This window comes from Erpetoichthys calabaricus, chromosome 16 (genome assembly GCF_900747795.2).
Source record: "Erpetoichthys calabaricus chromosome 16, fErpCal1.3, whole genome shotgun sequence".
NCBI lineage: Eukaryota > Metazoa > Chordata > Cladistia > Polypteriformes > Polypteridae > Erpetoichthys > Erpetoichthys calabaricus.
In genome coordinates this window covers 12,288,034-12,309,724 of record NC_041409.2, presented here as the reverse complement: position 1 = coordinate 12,309,724, position 21,691 = coordinate 12,288,034, and the positions used below count along the sequence as shown (strand labels likewise).

The window sequence follows — 21,691 nt, the reverse complement described above, 5'->3', positions numbered from 1 at the left end:
CCAGAAAATACAGACATGGCGTTTTTTTTATCTACTCTCTATATATAAAATCCTAAGCCTAAAAGTACAACGATTTTGTGCAACGATTTTATGTGACATTTTTATATCACGTTTTTTGTCACGCTTTAAATCTGGCTTATTTTAAAACCTCCATATATATGTTTGGTATCATTCTTTTCAGATTATTATTGAACTTTAATGTGATGTTGTTAGATTTTCAGATTCTTATTCCGTTTCTAAATTATAAACTAAAAAATATCAAGAACTCATTTCCTGCGAGATGAGACTTTGTGCCAAGAGATTTAAACACACCTGGGGCCGGAAATAAAAGACAAAGAGTAGGACAGCAGCTGTACAGACTTTTAAATGTTCGAAGCGCCATGCGAGATGCAGATCACATGGCATGGCAGCAGCAAATCAGCAGCTGATCAAGCAAAGAGGAGGTAAAAAAAACTCTATTTGTTTCCTATTTTATCACCGTTTAAAAGGGGGTTTCAGAGGAGCGACCACATCTTCTTGGGATGCCTTCGGCCCCCCTCATCACAACGTGCGAGGCAGAGATGTGAAGTGGCTGGCACATAGCACAGGCCAGGGGGGGGTTGGCCAACGAAGCGAGCAGGGGTCAAACACCCTAGTAATGGAATAAAATGGCAGGCGGAAATGATGTGGCAGGAGATGACATTGTAACTACAAGACGGATGTTACGTCATCAAGAGGAGACCGGAAATGATGATATGGTGGAAGTGATGTCATCTTCAGGAGACTGGACATAACGTTACCAAGATGGAGCCGGAAAGTGACGTCATCTTTGGGAGCCGGATGAGGAAGTGACATTTGGCGGCCATCTTGCAAACCCGGAAGTGTGTGAGGTAAATTTATTGGGTTGCTTTTCTTCTTTTGGTCTGATGAAAAAAAGAGAGAGGTGTTAGTACCGTAAATCAACCCTTCATCTCGCAATGTTTTACTCACCTCAGAGCTTGTGAACTGCCTCCTAAGCGCACGTGTGTGACAAGATGTAAAAAGAAGGGGAAATGTAGCTGATCTACAGTAACTGACAGTGTGGTAAGAGTATGGGATTTAGGGCATTGTGTTAAGGTCTATATAATAAAGGGGGAGAACAGGGTCACCAAAGGACCGTACCATGATAAAACAGTCTTATATGTGAATTTCAGATTTCTGTAGACCACTTTTCATAAACAACTACAAGCCGCACACCATCACAGGATACAACATTCAGGAAACACCTTCTTGATTAATTTTAGGTACGGCAAAACCCTTTAGTGCTAAACATCGCTACTCATTTGTTACCGATAACCAGGGAATCTGACACCTTTATTTGCAATAATTCATGACCATTAGCGACTGAAAAATGTTTGTTTTATTCAAAAGTGGCAGAGGTGAGTGAATTAGCCTTGCAAGCTGGCCCTCCAGGCATATCTGAGTCAGTCATTGTTTTCGTAATATCTCTGCACAAACAAGCACATTTTATAGTCTGAACAGTGCCGCTCTGCTTCAGTAATTAAGACTTCATTGCACATTATTTTTTACAACCCTATTGTTGAGAAACTTATAGCCTCAGGCCCGTGGCTGCCAAACCAAACATGGTTTCTTCATCAAGTCAGCTGTTAAATTGGACAAAAAAAGGAGCGCTGTGTACACAAGCCAGGGCAAGCAGTTTAACTGCAGAGGCCTCTTCAGTTGTTGATTCAATAAACATAAAGCAGGACTCAAGAGGGAATTTGGGAAGTCCTGTGCCAGCCGCTTGCTATAGCAACAGGCCAATACAGAGAACAGGTTAGTCAGGACTGGGCACCGGTGATGCATCAACAAACTGATTTTCTTGACAGTTTCACTCTCTTCATCTTAGTCCTTGTGCTCTGTTGAAGCAACGTGTCTTTGATGGCATTCTGGGAAACGCAGGATAGCTCTTAGCTTTTTCCTTCTTGTTTCCTTTTGATTTTGACCTTCTCCAGGATTACCACAGTGGCGTAATTTAATACAAGAAAACAACGAGCAAGTTAGAGAGTAAAATTAGAGTACTGCACTTGTAGCTCAGCTGGAAGATGTTAAGCAAACGCTCACGACCTGTATTGAAATAGTTGAGCAATCGGCTTCCGTAGCGGATGAAAACGCAACAGCTGCAAAATCAAAATGTTTCTCTTTCTTCCATTGCATTCTACATCCAGTCATCTCCTTCATATTCTTCTCTACCACATCCTTCCATCTAGTTTTTGGCCTCTCCCTCCTCTTTCTTGTCAACTCCATCTTTACTACTCTTCATGGAAAACTGTTGTCTTCTGGTCTCCATACAGGTCCAGCCTACCAGACTTCTTTCTATCATCTCCCACTGTGTCTCTGTTTCCATTAAGCTCCCCCTTACATATCTCTTTTTCTATTTAGACACAATTTTGTTCATCCCATACATCTATTGCAGCATTTCCAACTCCCCAGGTGTCTCCACTATACAACATTGCTAGTCTTACTAGAATCTTGAATATTTTCCGTTATATTTTGCCAGCTCTCCTTTCCACTATACTTTCCACAATTTTCTGTCCTCTGACTTTTGTCTCTAGCCATCTGTTCCTTTGACTCATTCATGCTAAGTTCCAGAAGGCCTCCACTTCTTCTAAGTCATCCTCTTACCGTTTCTCTTTTCCAATCTTACTCTCTCCACTGTACCTGCAGAACATAAACTGAGTTTCTAGGGTGTACTCACACTAGCAATTTGTTCCGTGTCCGAGCACGTTTGTCCACATGTGACTCCTCAAAGTCTAGTTCATTTGACTACTGTGATCGCTTTGTGCCAGGCCAACTGTACCATGCCCTGGCCCACTTGAAAGAGGTGGGCCCGGGTACAGTTCAGTAGCATTTGGGAACAAATGTGATTGCCACACGTGCCCAAGCACGGAGCACAGGTATGACATCAATGATGCAACGTTATTACATTCAATACCATTTGAGTTCAAAACAGGTCTTTATTCTCACCTTACAGACAAACATGAATTGTAGTTGGCAAGAAAAGCTGCAAATTCCTCCCTTAACATCATTTGTCTATGCAAAAATGTCGTATGTGCTGCACGCTCAATAAATCTGTAACAGGGCAGCGTGATCCTGCCCTACTCCAAAAAAAAAACACATAAAAAGGAAAATCGTTACGACACGCATGCTGTCACTCCATGTTTGGCTTTACACAAAGTCGCATGGAGAGGATGAAAGTGTGCCCGTGCCCAGAACGTTAAGCACAGTATGAGTGCAGGCTGGCAGGGGAGTGTGGGTAATCACGCTTGGGCACGGTACGGAACAAACGGGCCTAGTGTGAGTACACCCTTAATCTCCTGAACTTTATGCCTTGGCCCTCTGGAGCATCTCTCTGCTTCTGTAATTCCCTTTCTCTTGTACCTTTGCATAACTCAAGATCATCTATAAAACAGCATTGATCACTGAGACTCATCTTTTACCTCCTTGCTGGTCTCATCTAATATTAGTATAAGCAATAGTGGGGTCAACGGTGACCCCTGATGTAGCCTTACCATCGCTTCAGATTCTTCTCCTATTACTGCTTCACACACAACTGCCATCCTGCCTTCAACATGTGTATTTTTGATGAGTCTTACGCCCTGCTCAGGTCTCCCTTTTCTTCTCAGACCTCTTGGCACTCCATCACAGCTCTACAAAAGCTACCACTAAATCTTTCCTTCCTTCTCTGCATTTCTCCATTAGGGCATTGCATTTTCCCATCCATTAAAGGTGTGAGGTAGTAGCTTACAGTCATGTGAAAAATTAAATACAGTACACCCGTAGGAAACTGTTGATTTTTTCAACATATTTGAACGGGCAAACATTAGGTCTTCATGCAAAGAGTGTCAACAGATAAAGGTGACATGCTTGAGCAAATGACACTGTCTTCCTCTTCTTCTTTCGGCTGCTCCTGTTAGCGGTTGCCACAGCAGATCATCTTCTTCCATATCTTTCTGCCCTCGTCATCTTGTTCTGTTACACTCATCACCTGCATGTCCTCTCTCACCACATCCATACACCTTCTCTTAGGCCTTCCTCTTCTCCTCTTCCCTGGCAGCTCTATCCTTAGCATCCTTCTCCCAATATACCCAGCATCTTTCCTCTGCAAATGTCCAAACCAGTGCAATCTTGCCTCTCTGACTTTGTCTCCCAACCGTCCCACCTGAGCTGACCCTCTAATGTCCTCATTTCTTATCCTGTCCATCCTCGTCACACCCAATACAAATCTTAACATCTTTAACTCTGCCACCTCCAGCTCTGTCTCCTGTGCCAGCGTCTCCAACCCATACAGTGCATCCAGAAAGTATTCACAGCGCATCACTTTTTCCACATTTTGTTATGTTACAGCCTTATTCCAAAATGGATTAAATTCATTTTTTTTCCTCAGAATTCTACACACAACACCCCATAATGACAACGTGAAAAACGTTTACTTGAGATTTTTGCAAATTTATTAAAAATAAAAAAATTGAGAAAGCACATGTACATAAGTATTCACAGCCTTTGCCATGAAGCTCGAAACTGAGCTCAGGTGCATCCTGTTTTTCTGCAGCTTAATTGGAGTCCACCTGTGGTAAATTCAGTTGACTGGACATGATTTGGAAAGGCACACACCTGTCTATATAAGGTCCCACAGTTGACAGTTCATGTCGGAGCACAAACCAAGCATGAAGTCAAAGGAATTGTCTGTAGACCTCAGAGACAGGATTGTCTCGAGGCACAAATCTGGGGAAGGTTACAGAAAAATTTCTGCTGCTTTGAAGGTCCCAATGAGCACAGTGGCCTCCATCATCCATAACTGGAAGAAGTTCAAAACCACCAGGACTCTTCCTAGAGCTGGCCGGCCATCTAAACTAAGCGATCGGGGGAGAAAGGCCTTAGTCAGGGAGGTGACCAAGAACCCGATGGTCACTCTGTCAGAGCTTCAGAGGTCCTCTGTGGAGAGAGGAGAACCTTCCAGAAGGACAACCATCTCTACAGCAATCCACCAATCAGGCCTGTATGGTAGAGTGGCCAGACGGAAGCCACTCCTTAGTAAAAGGCACATGGCAGCCCGCCTGGAGTTTGCCAAAAGGCACCTGAAGGACTCAGACCGTGAGAAAGAAAATTCTCTGGTCTGATGAGACAAAGATTGAACTCTTTGCTGTGAATGCCAAGCGTCATGTTTGGAGGAAACCTGGCACCATCCCTACAGTGAAGCATGGTGGTGGCAGCATCATGCTGTGGGGATGTTTTTCAGCAGCAGGAACTGGGAGACTAGTCAGGATAAAGGGAAAGATGACTGCAGCAATGTACAGAGACATCCTGGATGAAAACCTGCTCCAGAGCGCTCTTGACCTCAGACCGGGGTGACGGTTCATCTTTCAGCAGGACAACGACCCTAAGCACACTGCCAAGATATCAAAGGAGTGGCTTCAGGACAACTCTGTGAATGTCCTTGAGTGGCCCAGCCAGAGCCCAGACTTGAATCCGATTGAACATCTCTGGAGAGATCTTAAAATGGCTGTGCACCGACGCTTCCCATCCAACCTGATGGAGCTTGAGAGGTGCTGCAAAGAGGAATGGGCGAAACTGGCCAAGGATAGGTGTGCCAAGCTTGTGGCATCATATTCAACAAGACTTGAGGCTGTAATTGCTGCCAAAGGTGCATCGACAAAGTATTGAGCAAAGGCTGTGAATACTTATGGACATGGGATTTCTCAGTTTGGTTTTTATTTTTAATAAATTTGCAAAAACCTCAAGTAAACTTTTTTCACGTTGTCATTATGGGGTGTTGTGTGTAGAATTCTGAGGAAAAAAAATGAATTTAATCCATTTTGGAATAAGGCTGTAACATAACAAAATGTGGAAAAAGTGATGCGCTGTGAATACTTTCTGGATGCACTGTAGATGTCCCCAAAGGCAATCTCATAATAAGAAAATCCCAAAACAGAACCCAATAGTCATGGTCAAAAAGAGCAGAGGTCAGAAATCTAGAGAATCAAAGAAACAATTTTAATACTAAACCCAGTGCTTCCCAGCATTTGTGGTATCACGACCCACTTTTTCACATGCTAGTATGCTCGTGACCCACCTGGGGGTGTCCTCTATTCCGTTGAATTTACCGTGATTGTCTGGGGGGGGTTGGGATGTGAGTTGGCCTCCCTCAGTGAATCGAGTGCTATCATCAAAGCAGGGAGGAGTACCACGCAAATTAGATAAATCAAGAGCGATGGTCAATGGTAAACTGAGCACATGGCTCCGGTTGGGGACGTCATCCTGGATTGGTCAAGATGTGATGCTGCCATTGTGAATCGAGTGCAATCGTCACAGTTGGCAGGGTTTTGTCTGGGGTCAGTCGTGGCCGACCTGCAATGCCGCCATGGTCCCCAGTTTGGGAAACACTGCTATAACCCAAAGGAGAACTGACGACAATGAACCTCATCTGACCAGTGGGTCTCCCAAGGCTTAATAAGGATTGGGGGAGGGGCGGTTCAAACAGGAAGACGGACAGGTGACCCGCCTCTCGGGGGAGCCACTCACAAAACACAAGGGGCACAGCAGAACATGAATACACACATAGCAATTAAAACAATCACACACGTTACATAAGTATATGTAATGAACGTTAAGAAAATGAATTAAACAGAGGAAGTGAAACAAGGAATACAGAACATAAATTAGCAGAGCCATGAGAGGAACAAACCCTGCCTGCCGCAAACCCCCATTCTGATTGCCTTCATTCCCCCCTTTTCTTTATCTTATTGATACACACATTGCAAACAAACTGTTTTATGACCTAAGGTAAAAATGTTTTTCTTTCTTCGTCTGTAAATTTTTTACAGAAAAATTAGCTTTGTTTGCATCAGATTCTCACGTCATCCTGTTGGTGCAGCATATCGGAGATTTCGATCTGTGTTTGATCTGAGCTCCACATTGAGTAGAGACTCGGGGCGCTGTAAGAACATTATAAACTTCACAAGGGACACACATGTAGAACTACAGAATGGGTTATAGAGACCACAAAACAAGCAGTGTCAAACAGATTAACATAAATGGCTCCAAATAAGCACACAATACTAATTTATTTTTTTTTTTGGTTGTTCATCTCTAGTGTATGCCATTCATGTTCAGTTGATCATCACAGACTACTCCACAGATTTCATTTATGACTGAAGATCAACAATATACAGTAGTTTGCCAAAAAATGCACAACTTAAAAAGAAAGACCAACTGTAGGGCCCAGACATCCTCAACTTCCGACCAGAATAATCCCTGATGCACCATAGAAATGACAAACATTAAGCATTATGCACGTATGATGTACGTGTTTAACAACCAGACTGAGATTTTCACCGTTTCAATGGCCTACGCGGGCAGCACACAGCATGTCGTCCCTCGCCCCCCACAAACCCCCTGCTGCTGCTGAGCAGGCCACTTCATACTCAGCCCAAGGTGCTCCTGGGCTTTCCAAACCACAGGTGGCTACTGTACATTTCTGAACCATCAAGGAGTTAGAATCACTGCAACAGCTGCCAGCCAAGGGGATAAAAAAAAACCAAACTCCTTTAAGTTTTGCGATGAGCATACACAATTTGAAGAAAGTGTTATGGTTACTGCATAAACTGTGACAAATAGATGAGATCCTTCCTCCATATCTCACAATATTTGCTAAGTGATCTAACTCTCAGCCCCCACATGGGAGTCAGACAGAGAAAATTAAATATAGAATCAGAGACAGACACATTTTCCTCACATATCAGAAGATGACTTGTCGCTAGCGTTGGTGAGACTGGTAAATCAATCACCCCCGAGCAGGATGGCCACCGACACCATATAAGCAAAAACACCAAAGGAGCTGCTCCTCACACACCGGTCTCGTCGTACAGAAGGGACACATGGAAGGTGTGGAGGACGGAGCTGTGGACTGTTCTGTGGCTTCATTCCAAAAGTGATAAATCTGGAGGAGGGAAGACGCAGTTATTGAAGGGGAAAAAAAACATTTTCAGAATATAAAAAGGACAAGAAACTGAAAAACAATTTAGATCAGGGGTGTCGAACTCCAGGCCTGGAGGGCTGCAGTGCTTGCGGGTTTTCCTAATCAGTGACCAGTTCTCACTGTGAATTAAATTCATTTCCCTTCATGTTTTTAATGATTCAGTCCTGTGAATTGACCCTTTTCTTCATTAAATGGCACCCAAACAGAAATGAGACGTGAAACAAGCCAACAGATGACCAGCTAAATTGGGGTGTCAAACTCCAACCAATTTCTTGCTGTTAATTAAACTCATTAATTCCACGGCTTGTTGTTGCTCTCATTCTGTCACAGCAGACATTTCCAAAAATGGCGATTTCAGTTTTTTCTTAGAGCATCATCAAAATGTTTTTTGGTGACCTGACAGATCAACCTTACCGAGTCCTTCACCTTTCTTTATTTTCAGATACTGTGTGATGGGCACAGGTGAGCTGGTCATGTGGCTGTTTGTTTTGGGTCTCATTATTGTTTGCCTGCTAATTAAGGAAAAAAGAAACAAGGGGTCTGAGTCAGGCTAATTAAAACTAAGACAAAAGAAGTTAATTAGCAACCAAAACTGCTCACTAATTAAGAAGATGGTCAGAATGAAAACCTGCAGCCCTCCAGGACCAGAGATCAACACCCCTGACTTGTTTAGATTAAACAATCAATCAAGCACATGGAAGCAACATTCAGTGTGACGGTGGTCTTCATGCCTGTACCACTGCATGGCCACACCAAAGACAGTTCCAGGACAGCAAGGTGGAGCAGAACAAGAGAGGCGCCAAGTCTTCAAGGACACTTCCAGAATCTGCAATAAAAAGTACAGGAAGCGAAAGGGAGGTATGAAGACGGACTTTAAAGATTTGCAAAATTACAATTTATTGGGACTGCACCCTGCAAGTGTATGTACACTTGAGCACACTTACGTAACACTTAAGATGGTAAATAATTATGTGACTAGGAACTGGGGAATGACCAGGCTGCTTAAAGCTACCCTCGCATGATGGAGACAAGCTTTTCACTTCTAGACAAGTACAGTATAAGACTGTCAACACTGGGTGGTGAAGGCAACAGGCACAAGGGCATCAAGAAATGCAAGGCCATACTGTAAATCTCGGCCACAGCTTCCAAAGAGATGCCCAGTTTGACGGTGGTCTTCAGGCCTGCACCAGACAGGCTGCTAGGTGCAGTTACCCCCCATTGTACCTGTGGGTTAGGAGAGAGGGGGGCCTTCCTTTGGCCCAAACTGAGCTCCTGGAGATTTCATTTATTAAAAGGGGAATTTTGCAGGAAGCGAATGCCTTGTTCTTCTCCCTTACCACAGAAAAATTGAACAAACAATAATGTTTGGTTTTCATGCCTTTTTTTGCCCCTATTGTGTGAAGCCAAGTGCAGCTGTATTTTTTCCTTCATTTCTTCCTGTTTTTGCATTTCCCATTTCTAATGTGTCCATTAAAAGCTGATCACAGTTTTACATAAAAAAACGCCAGTTGGGCCTCTTTACTTTCCCATTTCCTCCCATTTCCTCTTCAGAGTTAATGCTTTGCTTGGCACATTTATTCTGATGAGCAAATTTATCCACTTATCAGTTTACGTAGGACTCATTCAGTGAAACATGCGACACGTTCTTGCTTCTTTCAAGTTTTGAAACCTCCATTTCTTTCAACTTTCTGAATTGTTGCTTGGTCAAACTGGAAGACTGTACTGTTAAATGTGATGTGCTGATGAATGCACTGTGGTCTAAATTCTCCAATTGTTAACCAATACCTGACCTTACTGTATAAAGATGCATTTAACTTTAATCTCAATGGCTTAAAAATCAGTGATATTGCACAAACACATGCCAGTCTGTGTCCCCTCTATCTATAACAGGAAAAGTGCCAGTAAGAGGAGAGGGCTTGCTGTGCCATGTCAGGAAGTAACAAGTTTGTTTCATCAGAGATGTGTACATCATGTTAAAAATCAGTTCTTCTGGCATTCCATGCTGAACAAGCAGGGCGCCGACTATACTGAAAAGTGGTGCGCCAAAGCTGCCAAGCACTGGACTTTAAAATATACGCTGCTTGTTAGAATCTCACAGTGACGGAAATTAAGCTGAGGAAGACATTTAACCAAGCATACCAAAAAGTGTTCACAACTGCAGTGTCCTGCTCTTACAAACCGCTTTTGGTCAGCCCAATGTGTGCAGGCACATATTAAAAAACAGTTCAGTCAAGCGTTTAAGAAAAGCATTTGTGATTGCAGTTAAGTTTCCCCACTTAAGCCAATCACCATGCCTCTTGGATAACTCAAGTAGGCACAACACTCACTCTACAAACACATCACTGCTTTTCTGTCAAAACCGTACACGTACAACTGCATGGTGGAGGAGATCAAGCTCCTGGCGCCGTGATGTGCAGGTTGATTTAGCAGCCATTTAGCTGAACTTGCAAGTCGTTAACACATTCATTCTTCTTCGAGTGGTTATCATCACTAAATCCAAGTCACATAAATGGAAGGTAAATATTGGGCACAGTGCAGAAACAAACACTGGACAGAGTACATTGGCCCACACACCACCACTCACTCATACTGGGCCGCTTTGCTGGAATGACTCTGGGGGGTCTGGGGACACAGGAAGAACATGCAAACTTCACACGGATGACCAACAAGGAATTTAATGCCCAAGATTCCCACTTATGTGTAACACTATTAATGCACAGATCAACTGTTAAGTCACACAAGCACAAGTTAGCCATTATACCGGTCTAGTTGATAATAATGTTACAATTGGAATACATTAATGCACTTTGAAATGCACCGTTTTAAAAGAATTAGTAAAATGTAGGAAAAAAAAAAGATTTTGCTTAAATTCTAAACAGCAGAAATACAATAAACTGGATCACACCAGTACGCCACCATTTAGTGTACTTTTTCCAACTGGAACACTGGTCAAAGACCTGACAAGCGAGCGTCATTTAATCAGAAAATTTTATGAAATTGTGAAAGATCCATGCTTTTGAATGGACACTTGAACAAAAAAGAGTTCTGCTCAAACAACTCCGATTATTTAACTTCAAAACTAATGTTTTTTTACACTACGGGAGGAGCAGACCAATTTACATATTACCCACAGACAGGAGATTTGTTTCAAAGTAATGAGACACAGGAATAACAAACAGCCATTATATTTTAAACTTCATGGTCTTTTTATTGGAAAAAAAAGAAAAAAAAAAAAAAAAAAAAAAAAAAACTAGCATTTACAACTTGGAATGAATGTAAACTTTAAAAATCAGATTAAATGCCTAATATTTTTTGCTGATATATGTATTGTTGATATACAATATCACTTTACACTTTTATGTCATAACTGAGAACTTAAGATAAAAATGCGAAATTTAGGATGTTCCCTCACTGAAGATCACTTAGAGAATAGTCACAACCCTCACACTCCTTTCACCACAGTGCAATGCAGAACAAAGTAACAGTTTTGAAATCCCCACATGCCATCTGTTATTATTTCTGTGTATTATGGAATTGTTTTGAGCACTCTTCAAAGTTCCATTCCACTTTCGACGTGGCAATACAACTGCAGCCATTTTGCTTTTATTATATTACATTCTCAGGAAAACCAAATACAAGTTGTACTATACCCACAATACAACATTGAGTGGAATTAGCACATTTGATACATCAGACTGTGCTCAACTCTCAAGCTGCATGCATGAAAAAAAATGGCCAGCCCAAACAGTATTATAAGCAACGGGAACCTTTTAGAGTTCTCCAAGTGCTTTAGTATTGAAGGTAGTATAGTTATTACTAATTGATGCTTAACTGATCTTTAGGGACATGACCACCAACCATTACATGCAGTTTTTGTGGACAGAAGGAATTTTTCAACATTCAATGTTTTCTATACAGAAACAGTATGAATAAATGAACATTTTGCAAGAGGTAAGAGTCAACTGATTTTTTTTTTTCTAAGAGGGAAAAGGTAAGAAGAGGAGGACTTCACTTTGCTGTCATCATTTGTACAAACTCTGCAGAGAAAGAAAAACACACAACTACTAAGTAACAACTCAGTTCAAAATAAATATAAATACAATAAATATATTACAAAAGCAAATTAACACTTTTTTAACAAGGTTCAGAAGCATTTTCTTAACAGACACTTAGGATTTCCTAAGGTTTAGTTCTTCCCTGTTGACAGTGTGAGTCTGCAGATGTGTGGAAGAGGAGACTACTGTAATGATGCATTAAACAGCTGAAGTAGAAACAGGACTTTAAACTTATACTGCCAATGCAGATTCTAACTGCCAGTGCCATCCAGAGTAGCATATCGTGTTTTAACAGTTTAAGAGCTACATATTTTTTTCCTATGTAAAAAAAAAAAAAAAAAAATCACAAGTATAAGTGCAACTAATGAGAGAAAACAAATTCCATACCTTCATAATTGACCTGTCCATCTCCATCAATATCTGCTTCTCTGATCATTTCATCTACTTCTTCATCTGTTAATTTTTCTCCTAGGTTTGTCATGACGTGACGCAATTCAGCTGCACTTATGTATCCATTTCCATCCTGAATAAGAATAAAAGATAACCATGGTCAGCTTCCCAAAACTGGTCTGTCTGTCTGTCTATCCATCTACCGATTATCTGTTGAGATGCAGGCAGTGTGGCACAGTGATTAAGGCTTTGGACTTCAAACCCTGAGGTTGTGGGTTCAAATCCTGCCACTGACACCATGTGACCCTGAGCAACTCACTTCACCTACTTGAGCTCCAATTGGAAAAACAAAAAGAACTGGAGCCAATGGACTCTCAAAGTTGTAAGTCGCCTTGAATAAAGGAGTCGGCCCAAGAAATAAATGTAAAAGGTGCTGTTCAATACCTGTAGTGCCACATTAGTAGTTCTTTTCTCCTACTGTGACCAATTTCAGGCACATCTGAAAATTGACAACCTTATAAAATTTCTGTAATGCTCTAACATTTACAGCATGTTTCACTTTTTCATGTCAATTAGTAGCAGAAATTGATGCCTTTTATAAAGAAATACCTAATTTTACTTACAAAAGAGGTTCTTGGCTTTGAAACCATTATCATCATGTCTATGTACTTTGACTTGATAATTTTAAGAATGAATGTAATCTTCTATTAATTTTCCCCTTTAATCTACTGTAGTCAGGTCTCCATTTGCTTCCAAAGTGTTGGTAGTCACTCCCATTATCAATAGTCTAGCAGTAACTGCAGGGATTTCAACAACTACTGCATAGTCACATTGCCAATATCCTCTCGTGTTGTTTCCCTCCAACTTTAGATCGATTTAGTTTCTGTTTTAAGGCACAGCTTCGGAGAAATATCACAACCTACATGCCCAATTGGTGCAAATCACTCAACATTCTAACCATTCTGTATCATGCTGCAATATTTGACTGTCTGCCTCATCCACTACTACTGACATCTTTTTTAAGGTATAACATGCATTGACAGATGACCCTTAATGACACAGTCTTGGGATGGTTCCTGCTTTGTGCTCAGAGATACCAAGAATTAATCATTCTCCCTAGGAGCACATTAAAAACCATCTAGCGTAACACCAGCTGCATTTGCCATTAAATTTAATATTGAGAAGAAGAAGAAAAAAAAAAAAAAAGAAACAGACAGACAATCTACTCCAGTTCACACAATCTAAGCACTGTCCAATTAAAGTGAAAAAAAACTTCTAAAAGGAGACATTAGTTGAAAACAACATCTTCAGCAGGTTCTCTACTATTCAGTAGATAACTGGAACATAACTGTTCAAAAAACCATTTGTTTTTATGAAAACTTCAGACTAGTGTATCATGTAGGGCTGCTAAAACAGCAATGATGCTGGACTCAAAGTGGAATGAAGTGGTTTGACAAAGGGCTGGACAATGATTCGATATTCAAGAAAAACCAATGTGCAAAAGCCAATATACAGATATACAGTATAGTACTTTATCAACAACTTCTGAATGTAAACAAAATCCACAAAATCTCCAGTGCACAGTTATGCTGACACAGTCCTTGCTCCCTGGCAGTGATGATGGCAAAGGTGGGGTTTGGGAGGTAGTAATTGAGCGAGATTCAGAATTGGAAAGTTTAAAACCGGTAAATTTAACACTACTGATTTGCAAAGGATTTGGTTCTCCCCAGGATGATGATCAAATAACTACACTAACCAGTAATTCACAAGACACCAGAAGTCTGACCTCCACGCAGTGTAAATCACTGTTCATCCATTTAACACCGTCGCCATTACTGAAATGCTAAAAAAGCAGCAATAAAAACAGCACCTTGTGCAGTTTTTTTTTTTGGTAAATTATTCAGTGTTAATGTATTAGGTGAGGTATGCAAGCGTTTTACAGCCAGCTTCTTTAGGTATCCCCAACTCCTCCGACAGCCAGTGGCCACTTGTTGTAAATGTCAGGGCCAAGAGCGTTAAACTGCGCTAGCCTGGTGACACTTTGAAACTAAGATTATTGGAGGAATTCAAATAATCATTATTTTGATAGCAAAGGTTTGTCATAAGATAATAAAATATCAGTTAATGAAATAAAAAATGTGCAACGATATAATATTACTTTATGGTTTCATTTACAAGCCCAATAAAGTCTTGCTCTGTGCTCCTCAGAATTTCAACTGCTTCTTACAGATTCTTACCTGGCACCAGCCACGTAAAGTACCTATGCAGACTATTGAGAAGCAAGGGTTCAAAAAAAGTGTACAGAACAGATAATACAAGCTGCTCAGTCGCAAACAGTACATACTATGCTGGTAAATATTATAAACACCCGCATGCATCACAAACTATTATAAACAAGAAAAAGCATGGATTTGCAAATACATAATTTAGAACCATTATAAATAATGTTAATCAAAAAACTATACATGTATAATACATATAACACATATTATGATTAGTAATTGGCATTGTAAAAAATCAAGAGCATTGTAGTTACTTGTGTAAAACTGCCAGAGAGAGATACCAATGTTTACTGACTGGCAGACACAGATGCAATAGATAAAATGGAAACTCACTTACACACTAGCGGTCAAAAGTTTTAGAACACATCCGTTTTTCAAGGTTTTCTTCAAATTTAATCAGTTTGAAATGCAATGAATGACCCAAAATGGTGAAAAGGTAAGGAGTAAACTGCCAGAGGTTTAAATTTAAAGTTTAGATTAGCAAAAACTAAAAATTCTGTATCAGTTTTACTTAAAGTAAATTAAGCCTTGCACATTGAAGCAAACCATTTGAACAGGTAATCTGTTGATTACTTAGAAACCCTCTGTCCGTCTTAAAGCACAGCTGGAACAGAATGCGTTAATAGACCTTCTAAAGTACTACTTGGGCAATATTACACCGTAGAAACTAGTGATGATGGCTGGAAAATTGCTACAAATGAAATGAGACAGAGCATCATTACTCTGGCAAGTGTAGGCCATTCATTTAGAGAAATTGCGTCAGTGAGTACGGTGTCCTACACAATGCAAAGGGAATTGGAAACTGGAAGAAACTCTCATAGGAAGAGATCTAGCAGACTGAAAGGCACAACCTAATCAGAAGACAAGTTTCTGAGAGTCACCAGCTTGTGTGATAAGCACCTCACAGCACAATTTCAAAAGCACAGCTTAACAGTGGTCAAAAAAAAAAAAAAAACAAAAACAAAAAACACAAATCAGTTTCTACTGTGAAGAGGAGACTTTGTGCTGCAGATTTGACAGGGCAAGTGGCAGGAGGAAAGCAATTCCTTAAAGAACAAAATAGGGCTTTGAAATACCAGCTGTAAACAACTGCAGACTGGAAGAAAGTCTATGGTTCATCACACAAGCTGTTTGTACGCCATCAAGCTCATGAAAGGATGGTTCATCAGTGTGTGACACCAACTGTCAAACATGGAGGAGCTAGAGTGATGGTCTGAAGTTCTTTTGCTGGAGGAAGAGTTGGCAACTTGCATGGAGTGACTGGCATCCCAAATCAAAAGAGTTACCACAGTTTGACTATTATAAAAGGTGGCTACTTTGATGAATCAAAAATTTGAATAAAAATGTACAATTCCTTGACTGTTTTTTTATTTTGCCATTGTTTATTTATTCTATGCCTTGAATTCATGAAACTAAGTCATTAAACTGTGTGCATTTCCATAAAAGCTGAAAAAACTGAGGTACTCTAAAACTTATAAGTGATCGTGTAAGTAGAGGAGATATATAAAGCAAAAATGGTTTTAGGGCGGGGGCATTTGAGCTGGTTTTTGCATTACATCTATTCATTAATTGTTAAAGTCCAGATCTGGACTTTATATAGAAAATGTGTATATACATATCTATATGGTGGTGTTCTTAAACCTATAAGTTGTCATATGAGCATATCAAGAAATATCAAATATTGCATTTTGGGTGAAAATAATCCCAATATCAATTTTAAATTAATATCACCCAGCCCTATTTTTACAACATAGGTACAGTGCATCCGGAAAGTATTCACAGCGCATCACTTTTTCCACATTTTGTTATGTTACAGCCTTATTCCAAAATGGATTACATTCATTTTTTTCCTCAGAATTCTACACACAACACCCCATAATGACAACGTGAAAAAACTTTGTGAGGTTTTTGCAAATTTATTAAAAAAACAAAAAAAAAAAATAAACTGAGAAATCCCATGTACATAAGTATTCACAGCCTTTGCTCAATACTTTGTTGATGCACCTTTGACAGCAATTACAGCCTCAAGTCTTTTTGAATATGATGCCACAAGCTTGGCACACCTATCCTTGGCTAGTTTCGCCCATTCCTCTTTGCAGCACCTCTCAAGCTCCATCAGGTTGGATGGGAAGCGTAGGTGCACAGCCATTTTAAGATCTCTCCAGAGATGTTCAATCGGATTTAAGTCTGGGCCACTCAAGGACATTCACAGAGTTGTCCTAAAGCCACTCCTTTGATATCCTGGCTGTGTGCTTAGGGTCGTTGTCCTGCTGAAAGATGAACCGTCACCCCAGTCTGAGGTCAAGAGTGCCCTGGAGTTGGTTTTCATCCAGGATGTGTCTGTACATTGCTGCAGTCATCTTTCCCTTTATCCTGACTAGTCTCCCAGTCCCTGCCGCTGAAAAACATCCCCACAGCATGATGCTGCCACCACCATGCTTCACTGTAGGGATGGTATTGGCCTTGTGAGCAGTGCCTGGTTTCCTCCAAACATGACGCCTGGCATTCACACCAAAGAGTTCAATCTTTGTCTCATCGGACCAGAGAATTTTCCTTCCGGTGCCTTTTGGCAAACTCCAGGCGAGCTGCCATGTGCCTTTTACTAAGGAGTGGCTTCTGTCAGGCCACTCTACCATACAGGCCTGATTGGTGGTTGTCCTTCTGGAAGGTTCTCCTCTCTCCACAGAGGACCTCTGGAGCTCTGACAGAGTGACCATCGGGTTCTTGGTCACCTCCCTGACTAAGGCCCTTTTCCCCTGATCGCTTAGTTTAGATGGCCGGCCAGCTCTAGGAAGAGTCCTGGTGGTTTCGAATTTCTTTCACTTACGGATGATGGAGGCCACTGTGCTCATCGGGACCTTCAAAGCTGCAGAAATTTTTCTGTAACCTTCCCCAGATTTGTGCCTCGAGACAATCCTGTCTTGGAGGTCTACAGACAATTCCTTTGACTTCATGCTTGGTTTGTGCTCTGAAATGAACTGTCAACTGTGGGACCTTATATAGACAGGTGTGTGCCTTTCCAAATCATGTTCAATCAACTGAATTTACCACAGGTGGTGGATTCCAATTAAGCTGAAGAAACATCTCAAGGATGATCAGGGGAAACAGGATGCACCTGAGCTCAATTTTGAGCTTCATGGCAAAGGCTGTGAATACTTGTGTACATGTGCTTTATCAATTTTTTTTTATTTTTAATAAATTTGCAAAAATCTCAAGTAAACTTTTCTCACGTTGTCATTATGGGGTGTTGTGTGTAGAATTCTGAGGAAAAAAATGAATTTAATCCATTTTGGAATAAGGCTGTAACATAAAATGTGGAAAAAGTGATGCACTGTGAATACTTTCCGGATGCACTGTAAATAAGAACAATTTCATTAGGCAAATTGTATTTGAACAGTTAAATGCACCTGAATAAAGGTATGAAAGATTACATAATAATGAAAATCTGACAGTAGCTTTCAAGTTCTGAAAAAATTCTAAATCTGCTGCACTGCAAATGACATTTATTACCTTATCAAATACTCTGAAGGCTTCACGAATTTCTTCTTCACTGTCTGTGTCTTTCATTTTCCGTGCCATCATAGTTAAGAATTCAGGAAAATCTATAGTTCCATTACCTTTATTAAAAGCAAACAAAAGAAAAGCATATTTCAAAACATGTAACACTTAAATGTTGAAGACCTCATTTCAAATCTTACTGAAATATTGATTAATATAACACTTAGACTTTGGTCACATTTAGAGAAGCTAAACATTTAATACAAGATTATCCTTCAGACATGGAAAATATAAGAATACCCTATGTGCGTGATAAAACCTCAGTATTTGAGTATTTATTCGGAGTTACATTTTAGAAATTCTATCTATTACAAAGTAAACAGCTTTGATCCATAAAACACAACTAAAAGGAGAGGATGGAGGAATGGTGCCTGAGCCACTTCCTACTTGTGCCATTTTACCACAGAATGTGAAGGGGTGGAAAATTATGGCAGCATGCCACTTAAACAACAAAAAACACACCACACATACACTGTGGAATAAGTCAAAATCTTCTGCATTGTTTAGGCTTATAAATACATATCTTATAGTTGACTAGTTAATGAGGAAGAGTGTAACTGATTTTTGTGCTTAAATATTTAGAAAAACAGCACAGTTTGAAACACCAGTTTGAGTGTGTACTACCGTGAGCAAGCTTTTTGTGAACATGCAAATACCATGTGGCATGTTGACCCGTATTTAAAAACAACCAATATAGGTTCAGAAGGTTTAACAACTTTATGGAATAAGGATTTAAAAAAAATTTAAAACTGTAAGCAAGGCCAAGAACACACTAAAGTTTTTTTTTTTTTTTAAAAAAAAAGGCATACGGGTAGCTTGTGTCCAAGTGTGAGAGCCAACAAACTATTAGTACTCACCCAAAAGTACAATGCATACAATGTAGCCATTAAAAAGGAAAAAAATCTGATGTTCCGTCTGTCATATTGTGACAGAATCAGTTTAGGTCAGGGAGCATGCACTGGCACAGTGTGTTGCCGCACCCACCACAAGATGAAACTCTGGATCCCAGTTAGCAATCCCCCAGGTATAAATGCGGCCCAGTCCCACCCCCCCAGAAATCACTATTTGCTGCGGTCAGGTGTTATGTGGACGTCCCCTTGGCCTGGTCCAGCTGCTTTGGTCCTCAACAATGAGGATCCTGTGAGCCAGATCACCCTCAGGGAAATGTGTCACATGGCTGTACTGCTGTAACTGATGGTCCCTCATAACGCAGGTAACGTGCCTCATTTGGGACTCCATGAGCAACCACTCATTTGACACAATGTCGAACCAGCAGTACCCAAGGATCCTTAAAACTCTCATTTCACTTCCACTGACCAGTTCCTTATGTATCACTGTATTAATTACTAGATTAATTAGTGTATGGTTTTCAGTCTTTTCCTATGATGCTTTCATGGATTGATGCAAAGTTTAGGGTGATATAAAAGTTAGATAATCAAGTGTTTTCTCACGATTCACTGACAAATGACAAAAGGAGCATTATATTGAATACCAGCTTAAACGTTTGGGAAAGTGAGCTGCTCCTCCCCTACAGCTATAACGACATTCTCTCATTACAACCACACATTGGCTAAGTTTGTAACAAAATGGAAGAATGAGAAACTGGTATTTGCAGTTTATAGTTAATGATTGCAAACTGACACCAGGTAAATATTTGATTGATTTGGAGAGGATTTTTTTGGTGTGGATTATTTGGATCAATGGCATCACTTATAAATTCTACTGCAAACTCAGAAATGGGGTGTCATCTCCCGTATTCTTTAAGTACATGTGTGTGGTTGCTGCTCCATTAGTCCAAAGCAAGAATGTGGACGATCGATAGATAGATACTTTATTAATCCCAAGGGGAAATTCACAACAATGTACAAACTGAACAAATTGGTGTTATGATGGTGTAAAATTGATTTATATAATATAAATTTAACTTTTTTTTTGTAATATAAAATTTATATACACACATTTTTAGGTCAAATGGTAAATAAGTTAGGAATTATGTTGTTATTTGCCTGTCCCAGCTATTAACCTCCATGATTAATATTTATCAACAATAGGTGTTAAATTTGCAGACTACACAGAATGCTATTCATTGTCTACATCACAGGCAGGTAAACCTAGTCCTAGAAAGCTGCAGGTTTTCACTTCAAAAGTTTTAAAATCAGAAGCCAACTCTTGTGGTTACTATGCGATTCAAAAAAGGCAACTTGTTTGTATTCTCATTCTAGAATAATAATGCATTTAATTCATATAGCAACTTTCCCATCCTCAAAGGGATTGTAGAGCAAAATTTTATTATTTTTTAATTTTTTTTATATTCTAGGGATACTCTGATCAGATAATTTATTTTTTGGTAGCCGATACTGATCACCAATATCATGTTACTTGATTGGCGGATTCCGATATAGATTTTTTAAAAAAAAAAAAAACTAATATAGATTTTCTCACACATTGTTCAATTAATCGATAGGCATTTAAATAATGCTTAAATGTAAATACACATGAACTTATAGGTTTTAAACCTTTGTAACCAATAATTGCACTACAGCTTTTTTTGCTGTTAAAATATACATTTTTAAATTTTCCTTAGTTCCAGCTAGACATAATTGCACCTCAATAATTAGGAAATATGGATTACCATTTGAATTATGCAGTACTTGTTTATTTCCAAAACCTGTACTGTATGACTCACACAAACAAATAATAAACACAAGCTTGTTTACCATCCAAACTCAGCCTATCAGTGTTTGTATTAATTAAAAGGACAAGATAAAATGGTCTGAAGTCATTAGTTTTTTTGCCATTTGCCTAATTACATAGGAAGACTACTCTGGTTCTTTTTCCTCGATTTATTACCCTATTTTTAATGTAAAGGTTAATATTCCCATTTTCTCTCTAGTAACGTCTGCATTTACTGCTCTCCATTTACAGAAAGTTCCCAGTAAAAGGTTGCTTGCTCAACTAACAACACCTTGAATAAAGGGGCACAGGAACAACATTACCATAAAGCTTAGAAAAGCAGATGCAAAAAAAAACAAAACAAAACAAAATACACCGTTTTGTTATTGGCTAACTTACTGATCAAGTCTTTTGTAGTGAAAAATCAGCTGATCAATTGGAGCATCATTAACAAATACTGTTATGTAGCTTAAGATACACTTGTTATATTTTCTTAATTTCAAGGCTTGATGGTTGTTTCTTCACCATACCAAAGTCTTTTTTCAAAGATGGGGTTGGTTTAAAAAAAAAAAAAACACCCAGATGGCAGATGCACTGTATTAATCCCATGGGAAAATTTAGATACATATAGCAACAGAAACATGTAGTGTACAGAAGCATTAGAAAGACCTACATAAAAGTTAACATGTTTACCAAAACATGGCAATGTATACAAGTTTGTAATGAGAGGTCAGAGG

The 21,691-nt window shown here is 39.8% G+C and overlaps 1 protein-coding gene across 1 annotated transcript in view; it reads right to left on the bottom strand.

The window, feature by feature from the left end:
* Positions 1–11,178: 11,178 nt before the first annotated feature.
* Positions 11,179–21,691, bottom strand: part of calm1a (calmodulin 1a) — a 32,130-nt gene continuing 21,617 nt past the window's right edge. The window contains exons 4-6 of the mRNA XM_028821313.2: positions 18,234–18,340; positions 12,439–12,574; positions 11,179–12,033 (exon numbers count right to left, since the gene is read on the bottom strand). Coding sequence (XP_028677146.1) covers positions 12,005–12,033; positions 12,439–12,574; positions 18,234–18,340 — 272 coding nt within the window. The 3' untranslated portion in view covers positions 11,179–12,004. The remainder of the gene's footprint in view (positions 12,034–12,438; positions 12,575–18,233; positions 18,341–21,691) is intronic.